General features: G+C 56.3%; 1 protein-coding gene across 1 annotated transcript; it reads left to right on the top strand.

The window, feature by feature from the left end:
* Window positions 1–1424: 1424 nt before the first annotated feature.
* SLC12A4 (solute carrier family 12 member 4) lies at window positions 1425–25595 on the top strand. The gene is made up of 24 exons (XM_010355065.2): window positions 1425–1668; window positions 6498–6592; window positions 8350–8481; window positions 12333–12479; window positions 12581–12635; window positions 15696–15826; window positions 18024–18265; window positions 18412–18626; window positions 19163–19327; window positions 19407–19505; window positions 19747–19804; window positions 19965–20139; window positions 20537–20655; window positions 21741–21839; window positions 22116–22235; window positions 22482–22586; window positions 22811–22979; window positions 23282–23477; window positions 23586–23755; window positions 23844–23975; window positions 24055–24162; window positions 24373–24557; window positions 24706–24839; window positions 24992–25595. The coding sequence occupies exons 1-24, from the start codon at window positions 1554–1556 to the stop codon at window positions 25081–25083; spliced, it is 3258 nt and encodes a 1085-aa protein (XP_010353367.1). The 5' UTR covers window positions 1425–1553; the 3' UTR covers window positions 25084–25595.
* Window positions 25596–26009: the final 414 nt, after the last annotated feature.

Genomic DNA, 26009 nt, shown 5'->3' with positions numbered 1-26009 from the left:
CGCCACCACGCCCAGCTAATTTTTTTGTATTTTTAGTAGAGATGGGGTTTCACCATTTGACCAGGCTGGTCTCAAACTCCTCACCTCAGGTGATCCTACCGCCTCAGCCTCCCCCAAGTGTTGGGATTACCGGCGTGAGCCACCGCGTCCGGCCTGGATCAGGAGTTTGATAAGTGAGGGCAGGGACAGAGGCTAGGTAGATGTCCCCCAGAGTGAACAGTGGGTGATGCCCAGAAACTCCACAGGTCTCAGGTGAGAGAGAGAGATTTGAAGGGCTGAGGCTGTGAGTTGGGTGGCGAGGGATGCGCCTGCAGAGGTCGGGGTCGGGCCGCATTGGGCAGGGCCTTATGGGCCGGGAGCTAGTAGGATTTCCTTCGGAAGAGGCGGCTCCACGTGAGCAGGGGCGAGGGCAGGGAGTCCAGTAGGAAGGACGCTACTGTGGGCGGCCGAAGGTGGCGTGAGGGGCGGGTGGGTCAGGTCGGCAGGGCCCGCCGCGGGGGCCCTGGGGGAGGGGTCAGAGGGTGGTAAGCTCGGGGGTCGTCCCGCGGGGCCCAGCGGCTCTGATTCCGCACCCCCCACCCCCGAGCTGGAGGCTAGTAGGTGGCGTATTCAGAGGACACCACTCGAGCCACGCGAGGGAGAAGAGTGGAGATGGACAAGTAAGATGGGCTCTGGGGTTTTCTGATAGACAAAAAAATAGTAAAGCCAACTAGATAAGTAATCTGAAGCAGTGGAGAAGAAAGTGAAAGAAACGTTAGGAGCAAACAAGTAAACGGCTTGCGTAGAGGAACACCCAGGAGGTGAGATAGTCAGAGTAACTTAAAATGAAGGGACTTGGCTAAAGCACCCAGTGTACAGGCCCAAAAAGGCAAGCGGGGCAGGCGCGGCGGGGGAGGGTGGATGTGGGTGTTCTTCCTGCCGGGTACGTAGCAGCCCCTGGGGAAGGACCGAGAATCCCCAGCTGCCTCCAACAGGAAAGGCTGCGGCTAGAGGGCCCAGGGCTGGGACGGGACCTTCGCGGGGGTCCGGTTTCCAGGGTCGCGGAGAAGTTGGATGCAGACGCTTGAAATGGGAAGGAGGTATCCGGGGATGGCAGGAGGCCCTGGGCAGGTGGCTTCTGCAGTCCTGGGCAGGTCCGGCCTGCCCTGCCCGGTCCAGGGCGCCAGAGCAAGGACACCCCACGACCCATCTCACGGAGCCCTAAAATAACCCCTAGGTGGAAGTGTGTTTCCCCCATTTTACAAATATCGCATCTGGGGCTCAGAGAGGGCGGCCTCTCACCCGACGTCACACAGGAATCGGGCCCGCCCCCAAGCCGTGGAGCCCGTAGGAGTGCCCCCGCCTAGGGGTCTTCCCGCCACCAGGGCCCCCGCTCTGGGAGGAGCCGGCACGAGCCCCTCCCGCTCTCCGCCCCCGAGGGGCGGCCCGGGGGGCGGGCGGAGGAAGTGAGCGCAGCGGGGAGGAATGCGAGCGGGCGGGGCGTGTCGGCCCGGGGCGGCGGGGACAGCGGCGGGCGGCCAGGACGGCGGGTGCGGCGGGGCTGAGTGTGCGCGATGCCTCACTTCACCGTGGTGCCGGTGGACGGGCCGCGGCGCGGCGACTATGACAACCTCGAGGGGCTCAGTTGGGTGGACTACGGGGAGCGCGCGGAGCGGGAGGACTCGGACGGTGAGGGCGCGTTCTGAGGGGCCGTGGCGGGGCAGCGGGGCCTGCCACCCGGGGCCGCCATCCCGGGTCCGCGCCCGCACTTATCCCGGGACCTTGCGCGCACACGTCGGTGTGGACTCAACTTTCTTTGGTCCGCGCCGCAGCTACTGGCTCGTCGCCCTGCGCGCGCAGACACGATTTTCCTCGGCCCCCGGCGCCCGCGCCGGGCCACTTTCTCCACCCCAGCCCCTCCCCTGTGGGCCGCGGGCGGGGGCTGCAGACGTGGCCGCCGAGGGAGGCCAGCTGGCCGGGCCGCCCAGCTTGGGGACAGGGCCGAGACCCCATCTCAGGCCCTTCCCGGCCCTTCACCTTCGGTGAATCCCACATCCTCTTCTCGCCTCAGTTCCCCACTTGAGATTGAGCGTCTTTGCCTGTGAGACGACCCTCTCCCCAACTACCCAAACCCCTCCGTGTGCCTCTCTGCGCCAACCTGCACTCTGGCCAGAGTGTACCCACTGGGGGTCTATGGGTAACTGCCTGTGAGTGCGCCGGTGTAGATCTATAGGGACAGTGGGCCTCTGTGAAGCACTCAACACGAAGACGAACGTTTAATCCTCCAGCATCACCCGTGGGATAAGTACTGTTACTCCCAATTAGAAAGCAGTGAAGGGAGGGGTGGCGGTTATGTAACTTGCCCAGGGGCAGTCAAGCCTGGGTGTGAGATTCCAGCACCTTAACTCTTTAACCTAGGTGCCAGGGCCCGGAGGTAAGCCCCATATCCCTCCTCCTTCCTTCCAGCCCTTTCTCTCCACAGCCCTTTCTCCATCTCCTACCCCAAGAGGCCCCCAGGGGACTGTTCTTGTTAAGGCCCACCCTTGGAGTGCAAACACGGCTGAGGACATGTGTCTGTGTATGTAGTGGCCTATGCATGTGTAATTGTGCTTGTACAAGTGTGTGGCTGTGGGTATCACAGGGTGAAGTCTGGTTCAGGTCAGGGCATTCTCACAGCCCCTGTTTTCTGCAGGGTTGACAGTGATGAGGATGGTGATTTGACTGATGACAAATGCCTGTGTGACCAATCATGATGGAGATATGTAGGAAGTGTGTGGTTGACACTTGCCACGTGACGTGATCTGGACCTCTGATCTGTCTGTGATGATGACTGAGGTGATCCATGCCTGATGTAAATGATGGCTGTGTGTGTATATCACTTGACTGCCATGTGCAGAGGTAGCACAGGACAGTGGCATGGGCTGCTGGACATTGCAGAGGTTTTACAGGCTTGACAGCTGTGTGAGTGCCCCAGCCTCCATGCCCTTGTCTGTCCCTAGCTTGATTCAAGTGGTCAAAGCAAAAGCCAGCATCCCTGCTTCCCTAACCCTGGGACGACCTCTCTCCCCAGAGAGTGGACTGGGCTGCATCCCCAGGATCAGCCTGGACCCGTGGGCAGGCAGAGAGCTGAGCCTAGCTGCTGGCCCCGCCTTGGCCACGCCTTGGCCCCTACAGGGTGACTGGAGGGACCTGGAGCTACATTGGCTGAGTCCTGCTAGATCCCCGCAAGCTAGGCCAGCTCCTCCCACTACCTCCCTTCCTCTTTCTCCTCCTCTTACTCCTTTTCAGCCAGACCTTGGCTGTCTGCAGGATGAGGGACACCCTGAGCCCCGGTGAGTGATTTTGATCCTTGGTGGGGACTGCAGAGGGTCAGAGGGCACAAAGCACAGTGAGCCTCAGATCCATCTCCTGCCCCTTCCCCAGCTCGGTGCCCACACCTCTGCTCTGGGAGGTCTAGATGGGCTTGCTCATCCAGCCCATCTTGGCCTGTGGGCAGGGGTAGGGAGGTCCTGGAGGGGGCATCTCAGGCAGATATCCATGCGCACAGGAATCAGGAGGGTCACCTGGATCCCCACCTGTCACTGGTGCAGTCACAGTTGCTGGTGGAAACACAGTTGTGTAGCTCACAGGCAGTCCCTAGGCCTAGGCCATACTCAGATTTACTGGGGATCTCAAGTGGTGTCTAAGCAGCTTCGGCCTGGCAGGCATGTCCAGACCTGCCCTGGAATTTTTGAAATGGCTGAGGCCAGAACGGGAGGTCTGAAGCTGAGGGCAGTACAGACATCCAGGCACTGCTTAGACCCTTACATTCCCACAAGCCCTTGGGAGCTTTGGGGGAACCCCAAGGAGTGCCCGCTGGGTGTCTGGCACTAACTGTCCCTTTTCTAGTGCATCTGGGCAGTTGGAAAAACAAGTGTTACGATCTCCACCTCATAGAAGAGGAAACCAAGGCCGCACAGGGAATAAGCAGGTTTCCCTGGGTCACATGGGGGAAGGGCCAGGAATCCAAGCCAGTCTGCCGCAGTCTGAACGTGCAGAGGTCTGGGTATACATACCCTGGCCAAATTGCAGCACTCTTCTCTATGTTTAAAGATTGTGCTGCATAGATGGACTGGAGTCTGTAGTAGTAACAGAACCTGCAGCTCAGCCCCCACCTGGCTCTGATGGACCCTGGGACCCAGATGTGGCCTTCTCCCTGGGTGGCCTTGCCTCTGAACATCTCTGAACTTCACTCTCGTTGTCCCTAAAAGGGAGTAAATGCTGTCTACTGGAGTGTTGCTGTGAGAACTAGAGACAACTTTTGGAAGGGCCTCAAGCCATCCTAGAGTGATGGCTGAAGGGACAAGGGATAGGCTAGGTCTTAGAGGACCATTTACAGGCATTTGTGGGGGAGCTGCTGTGTGCTCAGCTATATGTTTTCTGGATAGCAATACAGTCTCCCCAGAAAGACGAGGCAACAGTGATGGGGCAGGCTGCAGTACGTGAGTTTAGAATCAATTATAATTGATTTCCAGCCAACTTCCACAAAAGAATCAGAAGCAATAGCCAACAAAAGAGTCTCCCCAAGTGATTGTTACTCTCAGGAAGATCGAAAACCATGCAGAGGAATGGGGCAAGGACTCTGAGACGAGACAGATGGTGACTTTATCTAAAGAGTAAATTTAGCTTGGAGATTCCTGGCAGCCAAAGCAGAAAGAGAAGTAAGACGAGCTCTATAGCTGCCATTTTCTGACAAAATGAAGCATCTGATTTATCAAAAGGAGACACTTTTTTTGTCACAAAAATCCAAGAGTAATTTTCAAAGGCTTTTCACTGAAGGGCCAGTAATGTCATTAATGTAAGGGGCAGAGTTACTGGGTTTTCAGATTTTTCTTGGGACTCCTGAACAAGCATGGAGGGCACAGCAGATATCATAGAGTGTCGGAAGAGCTACATGACCTCACCTGGCTTTAACATGACATGGTGGACTATCTTGACCTCTGGCTGCCTTTGTCCACTGTACCATTGGCATTGACCTATGTGAATGTGGGACTTAGCACTTAGCTAGCCCAGGTTGCTGGGTGCAGCAGGTGTGCCACTTTCACATGCTGTGTGAAGGAAGAACTGACTTTGTCTCAGAAACTGTCATGGGCACACTTGATCTGTTAGTTTCCTTGGGGGATAAAGAATCCACAGCACAGCACCTGCTGAGTGGTTGTTGGCTCAAAGAAAGCAAGTGAAGCCTTATGCTGATAGCAAGAGATGTATCAGATGTAGGAGGATGCCTCAATCAGCATTCTCAGCTGCAGACAAGAGAAATGAATTGTGGCCTATGTAAACAGAAAAGGTTGGCAGGCATGGCCAGTGCAGAGCCCAATCACACCACTAGCCTGGGCTGGTGGTGACAGTTCTGTTGCCACTTCCATCACTGAACACCATGCCAGTCCTTCTAATGTCAAAACTGCATACTACTGCCATCCAACACCAAGATGTGTGCTTTCCATTTGCTGTGAGGCCTTGAGCCAGGGCCGGGGCTGCGAGGGTAACTGGGGTGGAGGGAACACTCAGCACCTAGAAAATGAGTGCTTGGCATCCTGCTTGGTGGGAAGCTGGGAATGGCACCCACTGAGACTCATAAGGGACAAGAGTTGGAAAACAGGGAAGAGTGAATGATGGGAGGCCAGAAAAAACAGTTGAGCTTTAGGAGTTGATGCAGGCTTATAAGAAAGGAGAATTTCACTCCTTTTGGCGAGATTTCTCGGAGTTGGGGCACTGGCTCACCAACCTAGGGTTGTAGGCAAAGGTTAGTCTGGGGCAAGTGGCGGGATCTGGGGCAAGGGGGGCATTGTTCTGCCCCTGCCAGTAGTCCTGGCTCCCATTTTTCTCCCTGCTCAGTCCGACACCCATTGGTCCGACTTTCTTAGGCGACCCTAGAAGGCTCCTGGCATCCACTTCCACTCTCCACGGCCTGGGGCTTGCCCTGCCTCCCGGCATGCCCTGGGCTGCCCTGCAGGATGCCCCCGCGCAGTGCATAGTGGGGTAGCCAGCTAGCCACCTTCGTTCGGGCCATGGCAGCCGAAGGTGCTCTGTGTGGCTTCGTGTATCTGGAGGGCACTGCCTGGGCGGTCCCTGAGGACACCGAGCCCTTGGCATCCTGCACATTGGGTACTCCGGAAAGGCTGGGAAAGGGACTGGGGCAGGGAGGAGATCTGGGGGCGGGTAAAAGGCTAGCCCCGCCCACCCACAGGCCCCGCCCCTCAGTGTCCACATGTGCTTGTGCTAGGGTACCTGCTCCCTCACCTGGATTCCCTTCACTGGAGGGAATGATGTCCCAGATTTTGGTCACTGGCCACTCTCTGGCTATCTCTGGCCCTTCAAGGGCATTGGCACGGTGCGATGTGGAAACTGAGTTCCAACTTGGTGACACTGCAGCTCCAAAGTGCTCCACAGAAACGATGTTTTGGGGACTGGCTTTCTGGGAAGGGGCACAGGCTGGGGGGCTCAGGAAGCAGGCCCTGATTGTCCCTCTTTCTTCACAGGACATGGCAACCACAGAGAGAGCAGCCCTTTTCTTTCCCCCTTGGAGGCTTCCAGAGGAAGTGACTACTATGACAGGAACCTGGCACTGTTTGAGGTAGCTGAGGAACCATTTTGGGTCACAGGTTTGGCAGACAGAGGCTTTAGCTAAGCAGTCAGGCTGGACACGTGGGCCTCCTCTGTTTGGCTCTTCCTCTCATCTTCTCTTGTCTTCCTGGCTCTCATGGCAGCCGGGCTGCAGTTCCCTTGGCCCTTTCAACTGAAACTGCCTTCCCGGAGGCCACTCACAACCCCACCCCCATTGCTACTTCCAGGACTGTTCACCTCTGACCTCCTTACAACCTCTCTGCAAGGAAACGCCTGCTTAGGATTTCCCAACTCAGGATTTCTCCTCTTCTTTCCACGCCTGGTTCTTCTCCAAGTCCATGGTTCTTCGCTCTCCCAGGGATTCTTCCTTGTCCTTCTTGGTTGGCTCTTCTAGCTCTGTCTCCCTCTAGTTCCCTGAGGCCTGGTCCATTTGCAGCTTTAGGGGATACCTCTCTGGAAAGATTCCCAAATATCTGCCTCTGTACTTGAGTTTTATCTTCTTCAGACTCAAGCTGAGCAGTGAGATCTGGATTTAAAATGTAGTTGAAGCTCCTAAACTCTGACCCATGCGTTCAGCCATTGCATGGCTGAATAATGGAGACTCCTTAATCTCTCTTTTTTTTCTTTTTTCGTTTTGAGATGGAATCTCACTCTGTTGCCCCAGGCTGGAGTGCAGTGATGCGATCTTGGCTCATTGCAACCTCTGCCTCCCAAGCTCAATGATTCTTCTGCCTCAGCCTCCCGAGTAGCCGGGATTACAGGCGCCTGCCACCATGCCTGGGTAATTTTTGTATTTTTAGAGACGGGGTTTCACCCTGTTGGCCAGGCTTGTCTTGAACTCCTGACCTCTAGTGATCCTCCTGCTCGGCCTTCCAAAGTGCTGGAATTACCACTGTCAGCCACCACATCCGGCCGAGGCTCCTCAATCTCCACATGCCCCCAAGGGCCCTCATCTTCCCCTCTCACACCAAAGCAACTTCTCCCTGTGTGTTGATCAGAAGGGAGCTGACAGAGAGGGAAAAGCTAAATGTGGGCAGGAGGCAGGTGGAGGCACAGCATCGAGAAGGCTGCAGGAGCAGGGATCATCGCCTAGACCCCGGTGGGGCTGGGGAGCCTGAGCTCTGGGAGGCCTCCTGACCTGGGAAAGCAGCAAGGTTCTGCAGTGAAGGCATTGGCCCAGCCCCGCCTGAGGATGGGCTGGAGGGTCAGGATCCCATCTCGGCGACTGATGTGGGTACTCGCAGGACTGAGGTCAGGGGAAGACCATCCAGGGATATCAGGGTTTGGGCAGACAAGAGAGACTTCACTTGTCCCAGACATCACTCTTTTGCCCTCTTTTGTTCCCTGAGGTGACTAGGGTGACTTTTTGTGGGGAGGGTAGGCGTGAGTCCTAGAGGTGCAGCCATAGCTGGGAGGTGGCTGCGCAGAGCAGGCAGGATGAAGTGTGCCATTGCCCGCCTGCCAGACATGTTCTTCCCTGCCCTCTCTCCCCTGAGGCAGGTGGTTTTCACAAATGGGCTGGCAGTGATTGTAGCCAAGGTGGGGTAGAGAAAAGCAGCCGCGGGGCTGGGCCTTTTGAGTGCCACGTCCTGGGGTGTGGTGTCCACACCTGTCCAGTTGGATGGCTTGGGCTTCCCCAGGCAGGAACTGGGATCAGGCCCAGGCCTGTCTCAGGGCTTGGAACAGGGCCAGGGATCAGGCAGCTGGCTTCACACAGCTGGTACCCGCCTGGCCCAATGCCATCTTGCCCTGTGGCTCTGTTTACAGGAAGAGCTGGACATCCGCCCAAAGGTATCGTCTCTTCTGGGCAAGCTCGTCAGCTACACCAACCTCACCCAGGGCGCCAAAGAGCATGAGGAGGCTGAGAGTGGGGAGGGCACCCGCCGGAGGGCAGCCGAGGTGAGCTGACTGGGGCAGCAGAGGGGCCACACCTGGGAAGACAGACACAGCACCATGGAATTGGCTGTTTCCCCACATGGTGGTGAGCACACCAGGGGAAGTGGGTGCTAAGCATGGTGAGCAGGGAGGATGGGCACTGAGTGCCTTGGCTCAGGAGGCTTTAAGAAGTGAGCTAATGAGAATCTCCCCAGGGACAGAGGGCCAGGGAGGCCCTCAGGAATGACGGCGGGAGACACAGCTGCCTGTACTCAGCCGTTACTGTGTGTGAGGTACCACACCAGGCAGTGGGCCTGGGTTCTCACGTGTCATCTGTTCAACAAAACCAAGAGGCAGGTGCTACTATACTCCCCATGTTTCAGATGAGGAAATAGTGTCAGAGACATTAAGGAACTTGTGTAAAGTGACTGAGGTAGACAAGATCAATGTGTAATGCTGGGAGATGGATTCGTGGATTTTTATGGGAGACAGATTTGTGGGATATGTAACTACACAAAATGCCAGATCAGTGACATTGTGTGAGGGTGGCTAAGGGTGTTGCCCTTGGAGCCAGGAACCAGGTTGTCTCTCAGAGGTCATGCAATTCAGAGCAAGTCACAAACCCTCCTGCTGCTCACAGTGTTGCCCAAGGCTCCATTGGCAGAACCCTCCAACAACCCCCTGGGTTCCTTGAGTGCCAGGGTCGGGGGACATGTGTATGTGATCGGAGCCTATGCTGCCTTACGGGGCTTCCCTGTCCCACTTTTTGGTCACTAATCCAGTTCTCTGGCCTTTCAGCCCTCCTCTCTTTGGGGTGACTGTTACCTCTTTGCCTAGCTCCTCTGTGTCATTGGGGCTCAGTGTAACTGAGGGCTGGGGATTTTTCTACATTTTTCATTTGGAGGCTAGGGACCCTCCCTCTCTACATACTGATTCCCTGAGGTTTGGGAAGCAGCAGTGTTTTGGGAGGAGCTGAGGTCTGGCACTGGCTGTAGTATTCTCAGAGGTTGGCACAAGCAGAAGGAGCTCCTGGCTGGGATAAGCCAGGCCTGCAGCCTCACACCTGGTTGTGAGATTTGGGCTTCTCTGGGGTGGGGTCAGCAGAGAAGGTGGACCTCACTGAAGCACATCTCTCACCTTGCCCTTCAGAGAGGCAAACCAGCACACAGACTTGACCCTGACCCTATCCAGCCAGGTGTGATTTTGCTGGCATGTTCTGGACTAGATAGTGGAGAACCCTAACTGCATCTGGCCATGTCTGTCCAGCACTGCAGGAGTGTCTCAACCTCTGAGAGTACTCTGCCTACAGTGGTGACAGGATCCTTAGGTCAGAGCCTCATCCCTGTCCCTTCAGGCCAAGCCAGGGAGCTGATGGCGGGGAGTGAAGAGGCCCCTGAGAATAGGTAGCGCACATCTCAGCAGGAATGTGGGAGGGATGCATGGGCCAGAGAAGACCCATCATCCCTTGGCCCAGTGGGGAACCCATGAGGATGCTTAGCTTAGCTATCCAGCTTACCTGGACCCAGGGTAAGGATGGGAGAGGGTGGCTGGGTGTCCTAGCTCCAATAGTTTTTCCATGGAAGAAAGAGGAGCATTGGCTGGGCGCAGTGGCTCACGCCTGTAATCCCAGCACTTTGGGAGGCCAAGGCGGGTGGAGCACAAGGTCAGGAGATCGAGACCATCCTGGCTAATGTGGTGAAACCCCGTCTCTACTAAAGATACAAAAAATTAGCCGGGCGTGGTGGCACGCGCCTGTAGTCCCAGCTGCTCGGGAGGCTGAGGCAGGAGAATGGTATTAACCCGGGAGGCGGAGCTTGCAGTGAGCCGACATTGCGCCACTGCACTCCAGCCTGGGCGACAGAGCGAGACTCTGTCTCAAAAAAAAAAAAGAAAAAAAAAAAAAGAAAGAGGAGCCGGGCCAAGTCTTTAAGGAGTCAGTAGGAAGCTAGGGATCTGGGGCTGCTGAGCCGTGGTCCTCACCCGGGGCAGGCCCAAGCAGGGGCCTCGGAAAAGGAAGGCTTGAAGCAGGAAGGGTGGGCCTCCAACCAGACCATGCCAAAACCCAAAGCAGCCTCTCCCCAGCAGCTTGTCCAGCTCCAGCTCCAGCTCTGGCCTGATGACCTTCTGAGGCTGCCAGAGGTTATTTGGGGATGCAGAAAGCATTTCCGGCCCGCCTGCCCTTTCCCACACTGCCCTTTTCTTAGAGTGACTCAGCTTGGGATGGGGGTGGGACTGGGAGCTCTTGCCGTTGCTGTTCCGTGGGTGGCATCCTCTGAGAAGGGCTCAGACAATGCCCAGATGAGGGGGATCCGTCCCCTGCACTGCTCTACGCAGGACAGTTTGAGGAGCCATTTGTTTTTGCTGAGACTTTTCTGAAGTCCTTTAGTTTGCTCACAGGTCCTGCCCCAGGCCAGGACCCTTCAGGAGGGGCATTAAGGAACTTGTCTAAGCTGACTCAGCTAGACAAGATCATGGCCATGGAGTTCTCGTCTCCCTAGCTTCTGGGCAGCACAGGCACTCTCTCGTGGGGCTTCCCTGTCCCTTCTCCCTGAATGATGTTCACTAATCCAGTCCTTTGGGTCAGTGAGGAGGCTTTGTTGGAGTTCCAGTGGAAGCTGTCAGGGCCACGTTGTGGAGGCTGCACTCTTGGGGGCCCAGTGCCTCAAAAAGATGTCAGCCAGCCTCTGTGCTCTCAGCCTCTGCCCTGGCCTCCTGGCTGGCCCCTACTCTGCCCTAAATTGAGAAAGCCTGCCTGGATTTGCATATTAGATCTTCCTCACCTGCCCTAAAGCCTGAGCACTTTCTTTCTAGGATTTTCCCAACAGGATGTCCCAGGGGCTTCCAAAACACCACTCACTGGGTTCAGAAGCACCTTTTGGGTACCTGCAGGGCCTGCTGGTGACAGAACCATAAACAAGCCAAGCCTGCCCTAATATGGTCACAAAACATACAAGTACATTCTGTTACCATGACCTGCAGTGACTACTGTGATAGGGAGTATCAGATGCCGAAGGACTGTGAGAGGGAGGACCAGCTCCACCTAAGGCAACCTGGGGATATCTTCCTGGGGGAGGTAACAGTTTCACTGAAGAGGAGTTTGCCAGGCCGTGAGGCAGGGCCGACTCTCCCAGGCAGAGTCCAGCACATTCTCAGGTTCGGAGAATCTGAGGGACCCATGTGGTCAGGGGCTGGGGCTAACAAGAGAGGTGATGGGACATGTCTGGTGGCCCAAGCCAAGGAGTTGGACTGCACACTGGATTACAAGACAACACAGAAGGTTTTCAGCATGGGTGATGAGATTAGACTTGCTTTCAGAGACCTACTGTAGCAGCAGAGTGGGCTGGAATGTGGAGAGTTTGACAGGCTCAGGAGGATACCACCCAGGTGCCTGCGGTTCAAGGGACTAAGGCTGGGACAAGGCAGGTGGATCTCAGGGCAGCAGGGAGACAGACTGGGTAGGAGTTAGTGTCTACCAGGACTGGAGTTGGGGGTTGAGGAGAGGTAGGGCCAGGGATGACTTCTGGGACTTTGCCTTGGGTGACTTACAGCCTGCTGGGTGAGAAGGTGGAGATCTGAGACAAACCCCTCTTTCTAGAAGTTTAACAGGAGTGAGGAAGGGAAGGAGGCAGTACCTTGAGAGAGAGTTAAGGTTCTAAAGCTCAATGTGGGTTTTTAAAAAGAATCAGGTTTTACACCTTCCCAGACTCAACTGTCTTCCTATATGAAAGTTAATAGAGACATCCTAGCTGTCACCCCTACCTGCTGTGTTCCCCGGGGCCCCACCGGGGAAGGGGGCCTGCTGAGTGGCTAGGGCTGACCCTCCATGGTGCATCCCTCTGATGCTCTACTTGCCCCCTCCCTTCGTGTTTGTACAGGCGCCCAGCATGGGCACCCTCATGGGGGTGTACCTGCCCTGCCTGCAGAATATCTTCGGGGTTATCCTATTCCTGAGGCTGACCTGGATGGTGGGCACAGCTGGTGTGCTACAGGCTCTCCTCATCGTGCTCATCTGCTGCTGCTGTGTGAGTGTCCTGGCGTGGCAGGGGTGGGCTGGGCGTGGGCCATGGCTGCCACCACAGAGCCCACCCAGCTGAGCTGCTCACCCAGGCCCTCCTTCCCACAGACCCTGCTGACGGCCATCTCCATGAGCGCCATTGCCACCAACGGTGTTGTTCCAGGTCGGTGAGCACCACTCAAGGCCTGGTGGAAGAGAAAAGGGCCCAGAATCTGCCTTGACCTACCTGGGAACCCCCATAGCACACCCCTGCCCCAAGCAGTTCTGTAGTGGGCTCCCAATCCCTGATGCCAGGACAATGCCCACGTAGAAGCTTTACTGCTTGACAGAGCTGGAGAGTGCCATTGTGGTTTTTGTTAATGTAAAAGCAATACCAAAAAAAAAAAGGACAATGTATGTTTACTGTAAGAAGGTTTGAAAGTGCAGAAAAGGCCGGTTGCGGTGGCTCACGCCTGTAATCCCAGCACTTCGGGAGGCCAAGGCGGGTGCATCACGATGTCAGGAGTTCAAGACCAGCCTGGCCAAGATGGTGAAATACCATTTCTACTAATAATACCAAAATTAGCCAGGCATGGTGGTGGGTGGCTGTAATCCCAGCTACTTGGGAGGCTGAGGCAGAGAATTGCTTGAACCCGGGAGGCAGAGGTTGCAGTGAGCCAAGATTGCACCAGCTTGGGTGACAGAGCAAGGCTTCATCTAAAAAAAAAATAAATAAAAAAGTGCAGAAAAGTGTAGAATGGAAAAGTAAAAGCACCAATAATCCCACCATCCCGAGATCATTACTATTCGCCTTTTGGTATATATAGGTCTTAGGGTCTTATGAAGTATCGCACATGTACACTCTATTTATATAAATTATATATATTTCCCAAAAGTATATGTGTGTATATATATCTATGCATTTATGTGTATGTGTTTACATGTGTACATGTGTGTGTTTCCCAAGTGTTGAGAACGGTTTTTTGATTTTGGTTTTTTGGTGTGTTTTTTGAGACAGAGTCTTGCTTTATTACCCAGGCTGGAGTGCAGTGGCATGATCTCAGACCACTGCAACCTCCACTTTCCAGGTTTAAGCAATTCTAAGTGATTCTCATGCCTCAGCCTCCTGAGTAGCTGGGATTACAGGCGACTACCACATTTTTGTATTTTTAGTAGAGACGAGGTTTCACCATGTTGGCCAGGATGGCTTCGAACTCCTGACCTTAACTGATCCACCCACCTCCGCCTCTCAGAGTGCTGTGATTACAGGTGTGAGCCACTGCACCCTGCCGAAAATGATTTTTTGAAAACAGGACTCTCCGTGGTACACCACATAACCTAATTAATGTGATTATTCTCCTGCCTGTGGGTTCCACTTTTTCACCATTGTATACATTGTTGTCATGAACATCCTTGAACATGAATCTTTGTTCATGCCCCAGCAGTTCCCTTAGGAGAGGGTCCTGGAGGTGGATTACAGCATGAAAAAGATTGACTTTTCATTTATTTATTTTAGTTTTTTTTTTTTTTTTTTTGAGACGGAGTCTCGCTCTGTGGCCCAGGCTGGAGTGCTGTGGCCGGATCTCAGCTCACTGCAAGCTCCGCCTCCTGGGTTTACGCCATTCTCCTGCCTCAGCCTCCCGAGTAGCTGGGACTACAGGCACCCACTACCTCGCCCGGCTAGTTTTTTGTATTTTTTTAGTAGAGACGGGGTTTCACCGTGTTAGCCAGGATGGTCTCGATCTCCTGACCTCGTGATCCGCCTGTCTCGGCCTCCCAAAGTGCTGGGATTACAGGCTTGAGCCACCGCGCCTGGCCTATTTTAGTATTTTTTTTGAGATGCAGTCTCTGTTGCCCAGGCTGGAGTGCAAGTGGCACGATCTCAGCTCACTGCAACCTCCGCCTCCTAGGTTCAAGTGATTCTCCTACCTCAGCCTCCCGAGTAGCTGGGATTACAGGCATGTGCCACCATGCTCTGCTAATTTTTGTATTTTTAGTAGAGACGGGGTTTCACCATGTTGGCCAGGCTGGTCTCGAACTCCTGACCTCAAGTCATCTGCCTACCTCGGCCTCCCAAAGTGCTGGGATTACAGACATGAGCCACTGTGCCCAGCTGACTTTTTTTTTTTTTTGAGACAGAGTCTCACTCTGTCGCCTAGGCTGGAGTGAAGTGGCTCACTTCACTCCAATCTCGGCTCACTGCAACCTCTGCCTTCCAGGTTCAGACAATTCTCCTGCCTCAGCCTCCTCAGTAGCTGGGACTACAGGCGCTCACCACCACACCTGGCTAATTTTTTATATTTTAGTAGAGACGGAGTTTCATCGTTGCCCAGGCTGGTCACAAACTTCTGAGCTCAGACAATCCGCCAATCTCAGCCTCCCAAAGTGCTAGGATTACAGGCGTGGGCCACCGCGCCCAGCCTTTTTTTTTTAATGTGTATTTTTTATAATTTCCTTTTTTTAGTAGAGACGGGGTCTTGCATGTTGCCCAGACTGGTCTGGAACCCCTGAGCTCAAGCAATCCACTCACCTCAGCCTCCCAAAATGCTGGGATTATAGGCATGAGCCACCACGCCCAGCCAGATTGACTCTGAAAGAATTTCTTGATCCCTGTTTCCAGATTTTTCACAAGAGACATTGTCTCAGCAGCAGATACAACCAGCCACATGAGATGACTTGTCCCCCTGTGCTTGTCACCCTGGGGCCTAGTCATGACTCTCTGAGTCTTGCAAGGGTGTTAGACTTTGATAGAAGCACAGATTCAGGGCAGGAGCTGTGGACACTCACCTGGTGGCAGGCCCTGTGCTGGGCCTTAGGGCCAAAAGACTGGATAAGACACAGTCCCTGTCCTGGTCTGGAGGGGTCAGACTAACAAAGGCACAGGCCTCAGGAGGGTGAGGTGGGCTGAGATGGGACACACCCAGCCAGAAGAGGCTGGGGGCTGTGCACAGGACATTGGAGGACAGTGGCCACTCAGCCACTGCTGCAGACTAGAGCTGCTCCCACAAAGCAGTCATTTCCATGTTCCATGCTGGACATTCAAATCAGATGGGGATAGGATTGAATGCCAGCCTGGATGCTTACCCACCATGCAGCCTTGGGTAGGTTTCCCAGCCCCTCTACTCATCCATAAATGGGAAAAGCTGTCCCTGTCCTTCCGCGTGGTTGTGCAGGCTTGTCACAGGGAGACCCCTTGAAGAAGAACCAGCCTTGACCTGTGCACATTTTCATTTCTCTGCTGCAGCTGGGGGCTCCTATTTCATGATCTCTCGTTCACTGGGGCCAGAATTTGGAGGTGCTGTGGGCCTGTGCTTCTACCTGGGAACGACATTTGCAGCAGCCATGTACATCCTGGGGGCCATCGAGATCTTGCTGGTGAGTCAGGCAAACAGAAGTTCCAGGCCGTTCATCCCCACACCTCTGGCCACCACCTGGGCATTATAAAGTAGAAAGCCTCTTTGAGAGACAAAGACCTTTGCTCAGGCTGGTTTTTCTTTCACTTCCATGCCAGTTTGGGTCAGGCAAGAAAGAGGCCTGGCTGCCTTCACCTCGGCCGTGGATGTTCCGTCCACCTGGGCACCATGGCAGCCATGGCAAGGGTTCCAGGAACTGTTGTATTTAGCTCAGTGACAGATCTTGGTGGTGATGCAGGCTTCCTTCTGGGCTTGTGTGGGCTCTGGCTAGCTCTGTGTCCCCTGGGGCTCTGTGCCAGGGCACTTCAGATCCACCTTCTGCTTGTCCTTCAATCAGGATAAGCAGCCACAGGACCCTGCTGGAGGTTGGTGCCCGCTCCATGAGCCCCATGGGAGCTCTGTCAGCCTCAGCTTCTCATTCCCCAATTAACTGCCGCAGCAGTGGGAGAAGAGGCAAGGAGCTGCGGGAGGCATGGGGTGACAGGTGCCCGCCCCTGGGGATCCAGAGGGTAGGAGGTACGTAGAGGGACTGCCTGGCTACTTTTGCCTCCAGGTCCTCTACCTGCAGCATGGACCCTGCACCTTCTGATTTTGGGGGGCTTTGGTTTGTTTTCATTTTTTATATCCTTTCTACATTCGTTATGTGGGATTTGCCCCTTCTCCTGTTTATGTATTCAGCCATGTCATTATATCTGAATGGACTTCTGGATATTTACTTTATTCTTTGGGTTGTAATCCAATACTATCATTATTTATTTTCTTGCTCAAACTGTTCTACTTTGGCTATTTAGTGATTCAGGTTGGCATCTATGTTTGGATCCTTTTTGTTTGCTTGTTTTTACATAATAGCTTTATTAACATATAATTTACATACCATGCAATTCCCATGCCAATTTACATACCACTGGAAGTGTACAATTCAGTGTTTTATAGTATATTCACAGAGTTGCGCAGTCAATTCTAGAACATTTTCATCATCCCCAGAAACCCCCTTAGCAGTTACTCTCCATTCCCCACCAGCACTGGCAACCAGGAATCTGCTTTCTGCTTCGGGATTTGCTTATTATGGACATTTCATATAAACAGAATCATACAATATGTGGCCTTTTGTGACTGGCTTCTTTTAGGTACTCTTATTTTTTATTTTTTAAATTAATTAATTAATTTATTTATTTTGAGACGGAGTCTCACTCTGTCGCTTAAGCTGGAGTGCAGTGGCGTGATCACAGCTCACTGCAATTTCCACCGCCTGGGTTCAAGCGATTCTCCTGCCTCAGCCTCCCGAGTAGCTGGGATTACAGGCTCACGCCACCATGCCCAGCTAATTTTTTGTGTTTTAGTAGAGATGAGGTTTCACCAAGTTGCCTGGGATTGTCTCGAACTCTTGAGTTCAGGCAATCCTCCCGCCTCGGCCTCTCAGAGTGCTGAGATTACAGGCATGAGCCATTGCGCCCAGCCTATTCATTTGTTATTTTGAGACAAGGTCTTACTTACTTTGTCGGCCAGACTGGAGTGCAGTGGCGTGATCTCTAGTCACTGCAACCATCGCCTCTGAGACTGAAGTGATTCTCCTGCCTCAGCCTCCGGAATAGCTGGGATTACAGGCGTGCACTACTACCACCAGTTTTTGCACCACTAATTTTTGTATTTTTAGTAGAGATGGGGTTTCACCATATTGGCCAGGCTGGTCTCGAACTCCTGACCTCAAGTGATCCACTGCCTCAGCCTCCCAAAGTGCTGGGATTATAGACGTGAACCACAGCGCTGGCCTATTTTTTATTTTTTTGAGATGGAGTCTCCCTCTGTCACCCAGGCTGGAGTGCAATGGTGCAATCTCTGCTCACTGCAGCCTCTGCTTCCTGGATTCAAGTGATTCTCCTGCCTCAGCCTCCAGTAGCTGGGATTACAGGCATGTGCCACCACGCCCGACTAATTTTTGTATTTTTAGTAGAGATGGGGTTTCCCCATGTTAGCCAGGCTAGTCATGAATTCCTGACCTCAAGTGATCCCCCTACCTCGGCCTCCCAAAGTGCTGGGATTACAGGCCTGAGCCACTGCGCCCAGCCTCTTTTAGGTACTCTTAAAAAGAAAACCAAAATGACAAGTTTCACTTTCCAAATAAGAAGATAAAACCCTCCTTATCCATATTCTTGTTTCAGACCTACATTGCCCCACCAGCTGCCATTTTTTACCCATTGGGCGCTCATGACACGTCGAATGCCACTTTGAACAATATGCGTGTGTATGGGACCATTTTCCTGACCTTTATGACCCTGGTGGTGTTTGTGGGGGTCAAGTATGTGAACAAATTTGCCTCGCTCTTCCTGGCCTGTGTGATCATCTCCATCCTCTCCATCTATGCTGGGGGCATCAAGTCTATATTTGACCCTCCCGTGTTTCCGTAAGTAACCCAGGAATTTATCTGGGCATTGCATGGACATCCCTCTCATGTAGCCAGCCTTTGATGCCCTAGATCCCAGAGACTGCAAGGTGAGCACAAGCAGGGGCCTCGGGCTGAGCAGGTGCCAATGCTTCTGTCCCTCACAGGGTATGCATGCTGGGCAACAGGACCCTGTCCCGGGACCAGTTTGACATCTGTGCCAAGACAGCTGTAGTGGACAATGAGACAGTGGCCACCCGGCTATGGAGTTTCTTCTGCCACAGCCCCAACCTTACCACCGACTCCTGCGACCCCTACTTCCTGCTCAACAATGTGACCGAGATCCCTGGCATCCCCGGGGCAGCTGCTGGTGTGCTCCAGGGTGGGTCCTCCCTCCCATCCTCCTGCTCTTGAACCCACAGGCTGAGCAGGGGTGCAGAGCACAGAGCTGTCCTTGTGCGGCCAGCTTGGGAATGGGGGCAGGACTGGCTGCCTTCCCAGCCCAGCAGTGTCCTCCCAGCCTGGCTCCTGGCAGCCGAGTTTGGAGTGAGTGAAGCCTGTCTGGCCAGCGTCCAAGGCCTGCAGCAGCCTGTCTTCCCTAGCCACCAGCCCCTGACACTGCCTGGGGATGTTCCCACAGGATCCATAAAGGCCTTTGTGTGAGGCGGGCAGTGGGGGGCTCTGGGTGATGGTGGTTCAGCCACCTCTGTCTGTTGACTTCTAGCCGAGCAGCTCCTTCCCTGTGGTCAGGGTAGCCCTGTGGTCAGGGTAGCCCTGTGGCTGACACTGCAGTCATTGTGCTGAAGCTGTCTCTTGAGTCCCCAAAACTGCCCTGCATCTGCAGCCTCTGGCTAGGCTGCCCCAAACCGCCCGGGGTAGTGGGGGGCGGCTGTGGTGGTGACACAGCTACCCCTGCAGAAAACCTGTGGAGCGCCTACCTGGAGAAGGGTGACATCGTGGAGAAGCATGGGCTGCCCTCTGCAGATGCCCCGAGCCTGAAAGAGAGCCTGCCCCTGTACGTGGTGGCCGACATCGCCACATCATTCACCGTGCTGGTCGGCATCTTCTTCCCTTCTGTGACAGGTGAGCCCCGCCTGCCTACCCACCCATCCCTGTCCCCAATCCCGGGGAGCCCCTGAGGGAGTCTAATCTGTTTTTGGAGGCATCATGGCTGGCTCAAACCGCTCTGGGGACCTCCGTGATGCCCAGAAGTCCATCCCCGTGGGGACCATTCTGGCCATCATTACAACTTCCCTCGTGTGTATCCTTTCCCAGGCCTGGGGCAGGTTGGGCAGAGGACGGGAGGCGCTTGGCCTGTGCACGTCACCAGCTCACATGCACATACACCCCACACACTCATAGATAGCTCCCCTTCTCATGCACACACACACATACACACCATGATACTCCCAGTCCTTGTGGTCTGGCTGGGGTGGGGGCACATGGTCCTGTTCAGGGACAGTGGGGTGGCGGAGGCCGAGTTTTCCTTGACGCCACCACAGACTTCAGCAGTGTGGTTCTCTTTGGCGCCTGCATCGAGGGTGTGGTTCTCCGGGACAAGTGAGTGAGCTGGGCCCCTCTCTGTAGCAGCGGCTGGGCTTTGGCTGGCCTTCACACCAGCCCCCAACCCTGTGGGTGGTCCTCAGGCTGCTGGCTACCTTTGGTGGTCTGTGTCGTCCTTCTGGACCCCTGACATTCCTCACTCTGGTGGCCCCTGCAGGTATGGCGATGGCGTCAGCAGGAACTTGGTGGTGGGTACACTGGCCTGGCCTTCACCTTGGGTCATCGTCATCGGCTCCTTCTTTTCAACATGCGGCGCTGGCCTCCAGAGCCTCACGGGGGCACCGCGCCTATTGCAGGCCATTGCCAAGGACAACATCATCCCCTTCCTCCGGGTGAGCCCTTCTGTACTCCCCCATGGCCTGGCTGCTCCCAGGCCCTCGCCCAGCTGGGGAGAGAGATAGGGAACACAGATGCAGTGTGTCCTGTCCTCAGTAGCCCCGGGGCCAGGTGGCCATCCATGAGGAGCTACTGAGAAGTGCCCTGGGCTGACACTGCCCTGGGCCTGGAGCTGCCTGGACCCAGAATCTTCATGGCCTGTTTAGGGCTCATCCAAAGGAGAGAGGCCTGGTGAGGTAGAGTCAGGGAGACTGGTGACACCCACAGGGATAGGCACAGAGGCGGCCTGAGCCCCCAAGGAGGGCCCTGGGGATGAGGGAGGCCAGGCTGGGGTCTGGGGCCCAAGGTGTGGAAGGGGGGTGACAGGACCAGCTTCCTTCCTGGTGCACACAGGTATTTGGCCACGGGAAGGTGAATGGTGAACCCACATGGGCACTCCTCCTGACAGCACTCATCGCCGAGCTGGGCATCCTCATCGCCTCCCTCGACATGGTGGCCCCCATCCTATCCATGTGAGCTGGGGCTGGGCAGGGCAGGGGGATGTTCTGGGAAAGGGTCCCTGAACCCCAGCATCTCCCCGTGGCTGTGTCTGGTGTTGGGGGCGCAGCTGAGAGATGTGGCAGGCTGCATGGAGAGATGTGGCCTGGCAGGGCTCAGCCCACCCCTGCATTTAGAAGCAAGCCTGGCACCTATGCCAAAGCTATAAAGTGACCAACAGGTCCACACCTCCCTGAGAGAGCCCCCAAAGCAGGTGGCCGGCAGACCTCTCCCCTGGACAGGGCAGCGACCACGTCCTTCATGCCTCCCTGAAGCCACTGCTGCCCCTTCCATCTGTTGTTTTTTTGTTTTGTTTTGTTTTGTTTTGTTTTGAGACGGAGTCTCACTCTGTCACCCAGGCTGGAGTGCAATGGCGTGATCTTGGCTCACTGCAACCTCCGCCTCCTGGGTTCAAGCGATTCTCCTGCCTCGGCCTCCTGAGTAGCTGGGATTACAGACATGCACCACCACGCCCAGCTAATTTTTTGTATTTTTAGTAGAGATGAGGTTTTACCATCTTGACCAGGCTGGTGTCGAATTCCTGACGTCAGATGATCCACCTGCCTCCTTCCTTCCTGTGCTCCCGTCCTCGGCTGCCTTCCCGGAGGGCTGATGCAGCCAGCCCTGCCCATGCCTGGGACTCCCACACCCACCACAGTGACTCTTAAGTGTCTCTGACTGGGTGCATTCAAATGGTCCGGCTCATCTTGCATCCTCCCCTTCATGCATGGCAGCCCCTCATCCAGCTGGTCACCCAGGCCAGAGGCCTGAATGTGGCCTAGAGTCTCCAGGCACTGAGCTCTTCCTACTGCCCCGTACCACCCTCCAGCTCTGCCCCGTTACTCCCTTTCCTACCTCCTCCGCTGGCGAACCCTTGCCCATCCTCTGCAATCTCCAAGGACTCCTCCACAGTAGTCTCATCACCTCAGGCCATGAAAGTGACAGCAATGAGGTGGAGAAGATCTGGCCAAGCCATGCAGGGCAGGGCCAGTCCCAGCCTGATGTCAGGCCCCCGGCTGCCGAGGAGGCTGCTCTTCACCAACTGTCCCCCGTGCCACAGGTTCTTTCTGATGTGCTACCTGTTCGTGAACCTGGCCTGTGCAGTGCAGACACTCCTGAGGACCCCCAACTGGCGGCCCCGGTTCAAGTACTATCACTGGTGAGCCACGCCTCTGACACGGGAGGCCCTGGGGAGGTCAGGAGCTTCATTCTGGGTGAGGCCTGGGCTTCCCGGGTAGGTAGGTCTTGATGAAACACTGTGGGGAGGGAGATTATGGGGCTGGGGAGGAACTAGACCTGGGTCTCCCACCCAGTGACCTGACCACCCACCTGGGACCTCCCACCTGGGACCTGACAGGGCCGCCAGGGCATGGGCCAGGCTGTGGCCGGGGGCCCTCCTGGTTCTGCCCTGACTCTGTCCTCCTCTCTGGCCCAGGGCACTGTCCTTCCTGGGCATGAGCCTCTGCCTGGCCCTTATGTTTGTCTCCTCCTGGTACTATGCCCTGGTGGCCATGCTCATCGCCGGCATGATCTACAAATACATCGAGTACCAAGGGTGAGTGAGCACTGCCACCTGGCCTCTGCCGGCAGCCTGCACAGCCCTGGGGGGGCCCGGCCGAACAGGCAGGGTGGTCTGACGTTGGGGTGGGCGGGGAGCTAGGCCACCATGGGTGCCAAGACTGGGGACTGTAACTCAGAACTCGGGGTGGTCTTGAGGGGCAGAACCCCTCCACCTCGCATCCACATAGACAGAACCCCCTGGGCAGCACCAGGGGCTCACCAGCTGTGGTGGAATCTGCAGGGCTGAGAAGGAGTGGGGTGATGGGATCCGAGGCCTGTCCCTGAGCGCCGCCCGCTACGCGCTGTTGCGGCTGGAGGAGGGGCCTCCTCATACCAAGAACTGGCGGTGAGTTCCCACCAGACCCTGGCCAGGGCGCAGAGGTTCTCAGGGGTCGCTGTTGGGGTCAGAGGGTCGAGAGGTGTCAGCTCCCCATCCTGGGGCTGCCAGGGGCACCCTCCTGGGCCATGCTACCCAAACCTGCAGGGACCATCACCCAAGAAGGGAAGAAGAGGAGGGGCTCCCTGGAATGGCCGGCCCTGGTCTCAAGCTCCCCCACCCGGCCACTGCAGGCCACAGCTGCTGGTGCTGCTGAAGCTGGACGAGGACCTGCACGTGAAGTACCCACGGCTCCTCACCTTCGCCTCCCAGCTCAAGGCCGGCAAGGGCCTGACCATTGTTGGTTCTGTCATCCAGGGGAGCTTCTTGGAGAGCTATGGCGAGGCCCAGGCCGCCGAGCAGGTACCTGCTTCGGGGGCTGAGAGCTGAGCTAGACTACAGGAGTCTGGGCTGCAGCTGACGGAGGGGAAGGGCCCAATCTTGGCGAGCGTGACCAGCCAGGCAGCCAGCACTGCTGCCACCTGATAGCTGGCACAAGGGGGGGCCGGCAGTCCCATCTTGAAAACTTGGCCTCCGGGTAGGCAGCTTGTTGCCCCCAGGCCCTCCTCCACCCCAAAGTCATTTTGTTCCCAAGGGGCCTTGGGAGGGAGCCCAGAGGCGGGAAGCTGATGGCTTCCCGTTGGCCCTGGGTGTGTTCCACACAGACCATCAAGAACATGATGGAGATTGAGAAGGTGAAGGGTTTCTGCCAGGTGGTGGTGGCCAGCAAGGTGCGGGAGGGGCTGGCCCACCTCATCCAGTCCTGTGGCCTGGGCGGCATGCGGCATAACTCCGTGGTGCTGGGCTGGCCCTACGGCTGGCGACAGAGCGAGGACCCCCGTGCCTGGAAGACCTTCATTGGTGTGTGAGGTCCTGGGGCCTGGGCTGAGCCTGGTGGGCAGGGGTGAAGTGAGGTGGCAGCGGTCGGAGGGCCACAGGCTGGTGGTCAGCCATGCTTGTTCTCCCCAGACACTGTGCGCTGCACTACGGCTGCCCACCTGGCCTTGCTCGTGCCCAAGAACATCGCCTTCTACCCCAGCAACCACGAGCGCTACCTGGAGGGCCACATAGACGTGTGGTGGATCGTGCACGACGGTGGCATGCTTATGCTTCTGCCCTTCCTGCTGCGCCAGCATAAGGTGGGCCGGGGGGTGGGTGCAGGTGAGAGGGGCTGGGCCCTCGGAGGAGCGGCTGTGACCAAATGGCCCACCCGGTCCCTTGCCTCAGGTCTGGAGGAAGTGCCGGATGCGCATCTTCACAGTGGCCCAGATGGATGATAATAGCATCCAGATGAAGAAGGACCTGGCCGTCTTCCTGTACCATCTGCGCCTTGAGGCCGAGGTGGAGGTGGTGGAGATGGTGAGCCCCCTGTCCTGCCCTGGTACCGTGGATACCACGTCCCATGCAGCTGGGTCCTCACGGCCTACCCTCTCCCCAGCATAACAGTGACATCTCTGCATACACCTACGAGCGGACGCTGATGATGGAGCAGCGGTCGCAGATGCTGCGGCAGATGAGACTGACCAAGACTGAGCGGGAGCGAGAAGTCAGTGCCCTTTGTGGTTCAGGCCAGGGCGGGCGGCAGGGTCAGGCCTTTGGAGACCGCGTCGGTGGGTGTGGAGGAATCAGAACGACTCACCACAGCCCTACCCAAGCCAGTGCTCATTTCCCGGAGGCAGGGTGGTCACGTTGGGCCAGACAGGCCCCGTCCCCCTTTTCCTATGGGACCAAGGCTACCTCCTGCGATTGTCCCCAGGCCCAGCTGGTCAAGGATCGGCACTCGGCCCTGCGGCTGGAGAGCCTGTACTCGGATGAGGAAGATGAGTCTGCAGTGGGGGCTGACAAGATCCAGATGACATGGACCAGGGACAAGTACATGACTGACACCTGGGACCCCAGCCATGCCCCTGACAATTTCCGGGAGCTGGTGCATATTAAGCCGTGAGTGCAGCAAAAACAGACCCAGTGGCGCTGGAATCTAGGGGTGGAGGTGGGGTGGGGCAGACAAGTGGTGTTAGGTGGACCAGGGGTGGGGACCCTCCTTGCAGGATGGCTCATGGTGACCTGTGATTGGCTACACTACATGTAGGGACCAGTCCAATGTGCGACGCATGCACACCGCTGTGAAGCTCAATGAAGTCATTGTCACGCGCTCCCACGACGCCCGCCTGGTTCTCCTAAACATGCCTGGCCCACCCAAGAACAGCGAGGGCGACGAGAACTGGATCCCTTTGTGGAGGGGCAGCAACTGGGAGGTGGGCAGCGTGGGAGGTCAGGCCAGCGGCTCCTCTCCCAGGCCCCCGGGTGGGTGTGGCCCAGGTGGCCCTGGTTACCCATTGATTCTGTTGCTGCCTCCTTGACTTGAGGCCCTGCAGACATGGAGTTCCTCGAGGTACTGACCGAGGGCCTTGAGCGGGTGCTGTTGGTGCGCGGTGGTGGCCGTGAAGTCATCACCATCTACTCCTGAGCCCAGTGTCATCTTGTGGCCTGGAGTCGAGGTCTTGGCCAGGACATCACAAGCTGTGGTCTGGGGTAACAGCCTCTTCCCAGCACCCACTTGCCAGCCCTGCTTGCCTGGCCCTGTCCTGGACCCAGCTTTGCTAGGTCTCCTTGGAAACCAGGCCTGGGCCTCAAAATGGAGATGGATCCCAGGTCTTGTGGGACCGTGGGAGGTTTGGGGACTTTACTGTCTAACACCCCAGTAGGCCTGTCCTGGCCAGAGAAGACTGGTTGGGGCTGAGTGGGGTTTGAAGGCAGCTGGCCCAGCCCCGTCCAGGAGCACTATTTATTGCATATTTATTATTTGGATGTCACCATCAGAGATGAAGGGAAGGGTAGCCAGGGAGGGAGTCCAGCCCAGCTGCCTGCAGGAAGATCTGGCTCAGTCAACTATGGGCAGGGCCCCCCACCAAGCTGAGCCGAATGGAGACAGCCGAGCTGAGGCCTGACTTTTTCAATAAAACATTGTGTACTTCTGGGCCTCCTGCTGCTCCGGCTCTGTTTCCCCTGGCGCCAAGAGAAGAAGGCGGAACTGAACCCAGGCCCAGAGCCGGCTCCCTGAGGCTGTGCCCCTTTCCAGCAATCTCTGGCCACAACCCCCACTGGCCAGGCCGTCCCTCCCACTGACCCTAGGGCCCCTCCCACTCCCACACCAGATAAGGCCAGCCCAGTGCTGCTTCCTCTGGCAGTAGGCACCAGGGCTGGAATGGGGCTGCCCGGCTCCCCATGGCAGTGGGTGCCGCTGCTGCTGGGGCTGCTGCTCCCTCCTGCCGCCCCCTTCTGGCTCCTCAATGTGCTCTTCCCCCCGCACACCACGCCCAAGGCTGAGCTCAGTAACCACACACGGCCCGTCATCCTCGGTAAGCCCCCACCAGGCCCCTGATGCAAAATGCC

Source organism: Rhinopithecus roxellana, chromosome 20, assembly GCF_007565055.1.
Source record: "Rhinopithecus roxellana isolate Shanxi Qingling chromosome 20, ASM756505v1, whole genome shotgun sequence".
Taxonomy (NCBI): domain Eukaryota; kingdom Metazoa; phylum Chordata; class Mammalia; order Primates; family Cercopithecidae; genus Rhinopithecus; species Rhinopithecus roxellana.
The sequence above is the reverse complement of the archived record's forward strand: the minus strand, read 5'-3'. Positions and strand labels throughout refer to the sequence as shown.